This window comes from Populus euphratica, unplaced genomic scaffold (assembly GCF_000495115.2).
Source record: "Populus euphratica unplaced genomic scaffold, PopEup_1.0 scaffold2214.1, whole genome shotgun sequence".
NCBI lineage: Eukaryota > Viridiplantae > Streptophyta > Magnoliopsida > Malpighiales > Salicaceae > Populus > Populus euphratica.
Genome location: NW_011502045.1, coordinates 17,486 through 27,017, shown reverse-complemented (window position 1 = coordinate 27,017; position 9,532 = coordinate 17,486). Strand labels below are relative to the sequence as shown.

The window sequence follows — 9,532 nt, the reverse complement described above, 5'->3', positions numbered from 1 at the left end:
AAAAAGAATTATTGAATATACAGACTACACATGTTTATATGTATTCATTTTTTTAAGTTTTTCCTCTCTTTCACAGTAATAACAATTAACTTAACTAAGATTTTCTTAACTTCTTAGATGCTATCTTATATTTATCCATTACTTTAAAGTTAACTCTATATCATTTTCTTCTTTATTTTTATATTTTAAAATAATTTTTTTAAATTAAAATTTTTTATTTTTTTTTATTTTAAATTAATATGTTTTTTGTATTTTTACATAATTTTGATAGACTAATATAAAAATAATTTTTAAAAAATAAAAAATTATTATTTTAATATATTTTAAAAAAATAAAAAAATATTTTAAAAAGTAATCGATTGCATGAATCCTCTCCCTCCCTCCCTCCCTTTCTCCGGGAGGCAAAAAATACATGACGATATAATAATAATATATATATAAAAAAAAGAAGAAATAAAAACTCAAATAGAACTCCCTTTGTTAAAAACGACCTTTTCAAACTACTTTTTTACAAAAATTCACTATCGGATAGAACTCCCTTTGTTAAAAACCACCTTTTCAAACTACTTTTTTACAAAAATCCAAACTATCCCATCATTATCATTGTCAAGAGCATTCAAATCTTCATCCATCTCTCCCTCTTCTCTCCCCCTCATTCCTAAAATGATTTAAATATAATATTTTAGTTTCAAATATTATATATTCGATTTCTTATTTTTAAATCCACTCAATTTAATTATAGTTTAATCCTTGTTTTTTGGATAAAACGCTGATTAATGAAGCATAATCAACATAGATTAAATGATTATTTATTTTTTAATTAGCATAGGGATTAAATATTCTCGCTTTAGCAATCAATAATAAATATTAAGCTATAATTAAATATTATTCATCTAGAACACCATCTCAGACCAGGCATTCAAAAATAGTTGCTCTTCTTGACCGTTAAATAGTGGGGGTTCACAACGTGTCGGCATCCCATTAGTCAATTAAGACAGGTGGAGTTTCTTAGAAGGGGAAGACGGGGGCCCACCACAAGCAACATTGTTTTGCCACACGACACCTTAAAAGCTCGAGCACTACACGAAAACAAAGCACATAAAACTATTAAAAAAAAAAAAACACAGAGAGTGTTTTCGGATTTCCTTTTCTCATGTCCATTGGTTTCTCAGACATGAGATAGGGCATCCATTTCTCAGATTTCTCATTCAAGGTCAGTCTTTTTATCCTTCATCTTACTTCATAGTTGGAATTTCTATACTGGGTCCTTTTGAGCTGCTTGAAATGACTTAACATTTGCTTGTTTTTCGCCCATTTATCTGTCACTTCTTTCTGTGATAAAGAAAGACTTCTTGTACATCTCTTTTATGCTAACAAGGTGGAACATTTTTGTACTTTTGAGAATGTAAATGATGTGTTGATGTAGTTTGGTGATGAGTTTTCTCTTATTTTGCAGGGTTGTTGTGGATCTTTGAGTTCTTTCTATTGCATTGCCGGTTTCTGTGGTGCAAAAGTTTGTGTTTTGATCTTTTGTACTGGTCTTTAAATCTTTTTTACAGTTTAAATCCTTTTCCCGTTGACTTTTGAAAATCCTCAAAAGAACCCAATTCCGATTGGATTTCATCAACTTTTGATTTTGACCACCTTTGTTGAACAAATCTGACAACAATGTCTGAGTCGAATCAAACCACACCCTTGATCCAGCCATCATCTTCGAGAAAACTCCCAGACTTCAAGCAGTCAGTGAAGCTGAAATATGTGAAACTCGGTTATCATTACCTAATTACTCATGGGATGTTCCTTTTTCTATCACCTATTGTTGTCGTTATCGCCGCACAACTATCCACATTCTCCATCCAAGATCTACATGACCTTTGGGACCATCTTAAATTCAATCTCATATCTGTGATCCTGTGTTCGACCCTCCTCGTGTTTTTATTTACCCTTTATTTCCTTACTCGGCCCCGCCCTGTTTACCTAGTGGATTTTGCATGCTATAAGCCTGAAGATTCTAGGAAATGTACCAGGAAGATTTTTATGGAAAGGTCGCAGTTGACAGGTGCTTTCACTGAGACGAGCATGGAGTTTCAAAGGAAAATTCTTGAGAGGTCCGGGCTTGGGGAGTCAACTTATCTCCCCGAGGCTGTTTTGAGAGTTCCTCCAAATCCGTGCATGGCTGAAGCAAGGAAGGAAGCTGAGGCTGTAATGTTTGGTGCAATCGATGAGCTGCTTAAGAAGACATTTGTGAAACCGAAAGATATTGGAATTCTGATTGTGAATTGCAGCTTGTTTAACCCAACACCATCCTTATCTGCCATGGTGATCAACCATTATAAGCTAAGGGGGAATATTCTTAGTTATAATCTTGGTGGTATGGGTTGTAGTGCTGGGTTGATATCAATTGATCTTGCCAAACATCTTCTTCAAGTGCATCCTAATTCTTACGCGTTAGTTGTTAGCATGGAAAACATCACCTTGAATTGGTATTTTGGGAATGATAAGTCGATGCTTCTCTCAAATTGCTTGTTTAGAATGGGAGGAGCTGCTGTTTTGCTTTCAAATAAAAGATCTGACTGGTGGCGTTCCAAGTATCAATTGGTCCATACTGTTAGGACAAGTAAGGGTGCTGATGATAAGTGCTTCTCCTGTGTTACTCAACAAGAGGATTCTACTGGAAAGGTTGGGGTTTCTTTATCGAAGGACTTGATGGCAGTTGCAGGGGATGCTTTAAAGACTAATATCACTACCCTTGGCCCTCTTGTTTTGCCAATGTCTGAACAGCTGCTCTTCTTTGCCACATTGGTGGGGAAGAAATTCTTTAAGATGAAGTTAAAGCCATACATCCCGGATTTTAAATTGGCTTTTGAGCATTTCTGTATTCATGCTGGGGGGAGGGCTGTGCTGGATGAATTGGAAAATAACCTACACCTTTCAGATTGGCATATGGAACCTTCCAGGATGACACTCTATCGATTTGGCAACACTTCAAGCAGCTCTCTTTGGTATGAATTGGCTTATTCAGAAGCCAAAGGGAGGATAAAGAAGGGAGACAGAACATGGCAGATCGCTTTTGGGTCTGGGTTCAAGTGTAACAGTGCTGTCTGGAAGGCTCTGCGGACCATAAATCCAGCCAAGGAGAAGAATCCATGGATGGATGAGATTGACCAGTTCCCGGTGGATGTTCCAAAATTTTCAGTCATACAGTAAGTACAAAAGTTTCATTGGTTCGCAGGGATGTGTTTCCGGTGGTGGTAGCAACAGTCTTTGAGTTATGAAGCCTTTACCATGTCTTTGCTTTTGCTGCAGATCTATTAGAGAACCATGACTGATTTATAGTTTTTGTTTTGAACTCCAACTGACCAGTATGAGGACCTTTGCTCATGACTTGAAACTAGGTTATCCTCCATTGAGCAGAATGTAACTTCTATGTTCTTTCCTCCATTGAGCAGAATGTAACTTCTATACAATTCATTTATCCTCTTTGTAGCAGTTAGTGTTTTTCATTTCTGGCACCGCCCGTTTTGTTCTAGCTCCCTTTGTGAGAAATGAGAAATCTATTGTCATTACTATAGATTTGCATTCTCGTTACAGACATGGATTTTTATCACAACATTCGACTGTGGTTGCCAATTGTAATAGAAATTGAAAGCATATCATCCAACGTTAGATAAGAATGATTACGCACTACAGCACTAATGATGGCTTGAAATGTGGATTTTTGAAATTATGGGTTGCCCCTAACCAGGATTACCTATCTCAAGCAGGGCTGAAACCGAGTCTCATCGTGCTCGGATTAGAAGGCATATGAGAACTAGCATCTTATACCCCAAATCCCAAGTACGCATCGGAATATCCAGGACTAACTGAAACATGGCTGTGAGATTTTACACATGCAGAGCTCCCTCCGTTCGTGGCAATCATAGCTTCACTAGCTGGTAAATTAAAACTCGCATCTTCTAAAACTATTTTTAAATCAAGATTTGAGTATAAATGAGCACAACAGTAATTGAAAATATATTCTAGCAACTTTATGTTTAACCTAGAGGATTGTCTCGCAACTTGCAAACTGTCACAAACGAAACCATACATTGTTCAGTTACCACCAGGACGAAAAGGAAACCAGCTATCGTCCAAATGAAAATGGACTAAGAATTATCACGCAATGTACACAACACAGCAATACATCATGCTGATGCAGTTTTAATAACACAATGGAACGAAATACTATCATTCCTTGGAGGATTTGTTGATTAGCGACTTGTGGATGTGAGGGATCACACCACCACCAGCTATGGTTCCTTTTATAAGGGTGTCTAGCTCTTCATCACCACGGATTGCTAACTGCAAATGCCTAGGTGTTATACGTTTCACCTTCAGATCCTTGCTTGCATTTCCTGCCAGCTCTAACACTTCTGCTGTCAGGTACTCCAAGATAGCAGCAGAGTACACAGCTGCTGTTGCACCCACTCTTCCATGGGCCGTTGCTCTTGACTTCAGCAGGCGGTGGATACGCCCAACAGGAAACTGCAAGGATGATACAGAAGGAAATAGATGTTCAAATCTTTTATGTTTACGGACAACTACAAATGGCTAGCTCTAAAAAGGAAACACTTTGCTGCAAACAGGTCATACGCTTACAAGTCATCGGTCAAGGTCACAAATTCCTAGAACACACTCCTCCCCTACTAGTACACGCAAAAGGTAACAATAATCAAATCCTCAACGCCATGATGGCCAAATAGCAAAAATACTACAATCAGTAGTCATGCACAATGATACACCATAGTTGTAACCAAGGTCAAGACTAGAACCTACAACCAAGAAGCAACTATTAGAGAAATTTTATGGTGCTCAAGCTGTAACCAGTGACATCCTATTAGTTACAGCTTGGTCCCATTTATTTGTATACCATGTCATTGAAAAATCCATGTCAAGAAAAAAAATAAATAATCTTCCCTCTTCTTTTCATCCATGTAATGAGAAGTCCCTAAAAAATCACAGCCCATCCTCCTCCCTCTCTCTCACGCAGCATAGCTAGCAGCCCTTCCTCTCTCTTGCATGGTGCAGCCAACAGCCACCACTCTCATTTAGGTCAATCCCAAAACAAATGCCGTTGAAATTTGAAATATCAAGAGAATCTAATTTGATTGGAAAAATTGGGACTTGAATTGATTAAGTAGTAATATTTTATTTTACTAACACGGGAGAGATTTGTTCAAAGGTATAATGGAAAGTCATTAGTGTCCTCTCATGATATAATCTGTTCTAGAGCGGATTATAAATCTTACTAAAAACATTCACCTGATCCCTTTGTTTACTTCTCCCAGAAGCGGGATCGAGAGAAAGCAGGCGAGGAAGAAGACCCAATTGATGTCTTAAAGGCTGTAGGTGAAGTTGGGAAAGGGTTAGTAAAGAGTGTACATTTTCTCAAGGCTCCAAGGCTCATGAATTAAGCATCTCTCTTCTCTAGACCTAGAATAGGAATCACGAATTTGGTTGTTGTAAGCTTGTTCTCTTTTCAATATAGTAGGCAAATCTGATACAACAGTCACAGTTTTGAAGAAACCTGGTTGTTTGCTCCGCGGGGAAGCAGAAACGCTGTACCGAAATTTGAGTTTAATCATATAAATGCATTTGGAAGTGTATATAGTTAAATTTTCTTTTGTTTTAGCCATATAGTTATACCGAAATTTGAGTTTGTTTCTTAGATTATTGTCTGGTCGATGACCATGGTAAGAGCTTCCAGTTCCACCAGCTCTAGTGCGAGAAAACCCCTTTTATGGTTTGTGCGGCTTCCATGAGTTTTTATTGCCGCAAACTGATGTGCTCCTTTCACCGTCACACGCGGTTGAGGAAGCCGGTTTCTGAAAGATCCTTGGAAAAGAATACGACAGCGTGCTCCATGTAGCTTCTTCGTTCATGACTCTTGACCATTAAGCATCCACAGTTTGAGCCAAAATAATGTAGAAAAATCAATTTAGCCAGGGGAACGTGAGATAGGGTGGTTGCTTTCTCTTTTGACAGTAGTTCATTAACCATACATCTATTTAAATGCTTTTGCAAATCAATGGCAGCTTATTCAAGAAACTAAAATGTCATGGCAGTTGTTCCAAAATCACAACAATTTCTTATGACTACACAATACAGAAGGATCAAGCAACAAAGGGGTGTATCCGAAAGTCAAAATGGACAAAGGAAAACGGAGTCTAAGTAGAATATGCAAATGGTTAAGAACCTGATGACTCTAATCTCGTAGATAGGCTAGACTTTCCAGGGGTGGTGGTTTGAGTTTGAGCAGCTGTTTATACAGCAACATCCCAAGCTATAACATCAAGTTGTGACAATTTAATGGAAAATACTTCTACCAGCCTCTGATTGTATTTGCATTAAAGAGACTTCTGGAAAATGTGAATTAATCAAGAAAGTAAATTCTTAGGAAGCCAAGGGCTAGTTTTCTTTCAAGAAACTAAATTCTTCCTTTGTTAACCTTCTCTCCAATGGCTACTATTCTCCTTTGAGCCTATTTACATTACATTTGCTTATAATTCTAGTTCTCACTGTTTTCTACCAAATCCTCGAAGTCATCAATGCGGCTGGCATGATAATTTGAGAAAAATAAAGAAAACCCAATATTTAATCTCAATTTCATATAGTTTAGATTTCCAAACTTCAAAATCCCAGCTCCGCTTGGCACAATATTTATCTAGGTCACCTTTAGGACAAGTTCCCCACAATTTCACATAAATCTCTGTTAATTTTCTCTTCACAAATCGATCACTTAGTTAGTTATTCTTAAAAAAAAAAAAAAAAAAACACACATTACCACAAAACTTCAATAAAATAGATTAACAAAATCATCGAGGTTTCTCATGTCCCAAGTATTTTAAAAAAAGACCTGCACTCAAAATCTTCAAAAAGCCCCAGCAAAGACCCAGAAACAAGAACCAAAATAAAAAACCATTACGAAAACAACTAAAAAACACTAAATAATCATAACCCTTCGAGCACATACGCAATTAAGATTAAAACAAAAGAAAAAACTCAAAAAACCCATCAAAGGAACCAAAAACAAGAAAAAAAACCTGAAGACCAGCACGCGAAGAGCGAGAGGTGGGTTTCTTCTTGTCTTTATCTTTAGATTGGGCTGGCGTTTTGCTTGTTAACAACCCCTTTGCTCCTTTCCCCGACATCTTCTCTTCCAAAACCCAAACACACACACAGACTATGCTCTTGTTTTCTTAGACTTTCTTAGATTTGTTCTTTTTGAGACAACGCGAAATGGCCCGAACAGGGAATTCATATGAAGTAAGATGTTAAGGTAAATACCCTGAATGCATCCTATAATTACAGAACCGCCACTGGTTTGTGGAGTTATATATGGATTTCTTAAAGGGTAGGAATGGAAACATGGACCTTTTATTCCTGGGACCAATGATGTGGCCAGAAAAACCCAGTCAGCAGGTGGATATTATGTCGGTTTAATGGCAGTATACGTCCCTCAACTATTATGCTTATTTCACCTTTAACCCTATGGTCTTAAAGAAGGCAATTTAGTCCTTGGATTTTAGATATTTTCTCACTTCAGATCCCTCAAACGTGTTAGAAAAAATTGAAATGATGACTTTTTTGACTTGATTGGGTTGGAGTTGGTGCAGTTGGACACATTATGAACGTACAATGATTACTGTCTGAAAAAAAAAACTAAATAAAAGGATGAAAGAGATATATCTTCATATTTTTTAAATTTTAAAAATATAAAAAATTAGTTTAAAAATATTCAAAAAAAATATTTATTTTATTTTTTTAACAAATATATTTTTATATCTTCTGAATTTATCTAATTTATTATTAAACACTATTCAAATATAATTTTTTTCAAATATAATTTATAAGCTATCATAACTTTTTTTTCCCCATAATTCATCAACATCTTTCAATAAATTTCCTATCAATAACTTAAAGTAGAAAAAAGTTCCCTTGATATTTTAGTGTGATGATACAATGAAGACAACAGTTAGAAAAACTATGTAAATTATATTTTATAAAAATTTAAATTTAAATTTTTTAATATATTTTAAATTATTTTAATATGATGATCATAAAAATAATTTTTTTAAAATAAAAAATTATTTTAATATAAAAATTATTTTAAAAAATAATTAAAATACCCCTAAATCTATAGCCTCGAATTTTCGAACAAATCAAAAGCTATAGCAAGGTTTTATTTAAAAACATGGGTAGAAATCTTGATGTCCCACAAAATCCGTTTACAACATCTCATTAAAAATTTCAAAGAGTATTTTTTTTATTTTATATTTTAAAAATATATTTTTATAAAAAAATAAATCTTAATTATTTATTATTTTAAATTAATTTATTTATATTTTAAATCTTTTTAATGAATTAATATAAAAAATAATTTTTATAAAATAAAAATATATTATTTTAATACATTTAAAATAAATATTAAAAAAAACCACTACCACACCCATAATTTTTGTATTGCATGTGGAGACCTCATCTCTATCACATCACAATGAACAATGTCTCCTATACACTATATTTTTAAATTTTATACTATTAAAGATCTTGGAAAAAGAAAACAAAGGATACAAGAGTTTAGAGAATACTCACACACAAGGTAAAGACCTTGCACTAAAACAAAGCAACATTTATACTGCAGCTTCACCACCATCACACGCCACCTTCACCCACATGGCCCGAAGCTAGGAGCGTGCTGGAGCCATAAAAATAAAATAAAAAGAAAAAAGATAGAGAGAGAGAGAGAGAAGAAGCAGCAGCAGCAGCTAGGAGCGTGCTTGAGCCATAACTTTTTTTATAATTTTTTTATTTTTCAAAATGGACTGACTACGCGTAGCTCATATTGTTATGGCTCCCTGTGTTAGAATTATATACGCAACAGCTTCACCTTCTCTTTACAGTCACTATTCTTTTGATCACAACATTTGATTCTGACAGCCAAATGTAATAGAAGTTGACAGCAGACCATACAATATTGGGATCAATAATACCTGAAACTGAGCCTTCGCAACATGCATCTTATAACCCCCTCCCAAACCCAAAGGATGCATCAAAAGTTCAAGAATAAAGGAAACATAGTTTCAAGACTTGAACCCTTCACAAACAGCTTTCTTTGAGGCAATCTTAGCAGCACTCGCAGCTCATAGAAGCTAATATTTCTTAGAAATGTAATAGCGGTTGTTTTTGAAACGTAAAAACATTCCAAGTTAGATAGATAAAACCAGCTTATTCCAAGACATTCTTTTGTTTAACCTATTTTTATTTATCACAAATTTGCAAGCTGTCACAAACGAAGCAATGCATTGTTCAATTACACAGCAATCCATCCTATGTGTTCTTAATAATGCAAAGGACTGAAATAACATTATTCCTTGGAGGATTTGTTGATTAGCGACTTGTGGATGTGAGGGATCACACCACCACCAGCTATGGTTCCTTTTATAAGGGTGTCTAGCTCTTCATCACCACGGATTGCTAACTGTAAATGCCT

The 9,532-nt window shown here is 35.3% G+C and overlaps 2 protein-coding genes across 2 annotated transcripts; one reads left to right on the top strand and one right to left on the bottom strand.

Annotated features, from left to right (window-relative positions):
* Nucleotides 1–1,091: 1,091 nt before the first annotated feature.
* On the top strand, nt 1,092–3,512 carry LOC105118776 (3-ketoacyl-CoA synthase 11-like). The gene is made up of 3 exons (XM_011016808.1): nt 1,092–1,213; nt 1,457–3,417; nt 3,453–3,512. The coding sequence occupies exon 2, from the start codon at nt 1,669–1,671 to the stop codon at nt 3,205–3,207; it is 1,539 nt and encodes a 512-aa protein (XP_011015110.1). The 5' UTR covers nt 1,092–1,213; nt 1,457–1,668; the 3' UTR covers nt 3,208–3,417; nt 3,453–3,512.
* A 467-nt stretch (nt 3,513–3,979) lies between these two features.
* On the bottom strand, nt 3,980–7,288 carry LOC105118775 (probable histone H2A variant 3). The gene is made up of 2 exons (XM_011016807.1): nt 7,083–7,288; nt 3,980–4,524 (listed from the first exon to the last, which is right to left on the bottom strand). The coding sequence occupies exons 1-2, from the start codon at nt 7,188–7,190 to the stop codon at nt 4,228–4,230; spliced, it is 405 nt and encodes a 134-aa protein (XP_011015109.1). The 5' UTR covers nt 7,191–7,288; the 3' UTR covers nt 3,980–4,227.
* Nucleotides 7,289–9,532: the final 2,244 nt, after the last annotated feature.

Bases quoted from the DNA above. Each gene is read 5' to 3' on its own strand.
- LOC105118776 (XM_011016808.1), top strand. From the start codon at position 1,669: ATGTCTGAGTCGAATCAAACCACACCCTTGATCCAGCCATCATCTTCG.
- LOC105118775 (XM_011016807.1), bottom strand. From the start codon at position 7,190: ATGTCGGGGAAAGGAGCAAAGGGGTTGTTAACAAGCAAAACGCCAGCC. The intron at 4,525-7,082 runs GTTTTTTTTCTT...TCATCCTTGCAG, and splicing joins CTTCGCGTGCTGGTCTTCAG to TTTCCTGTTGGGCGTATCCA.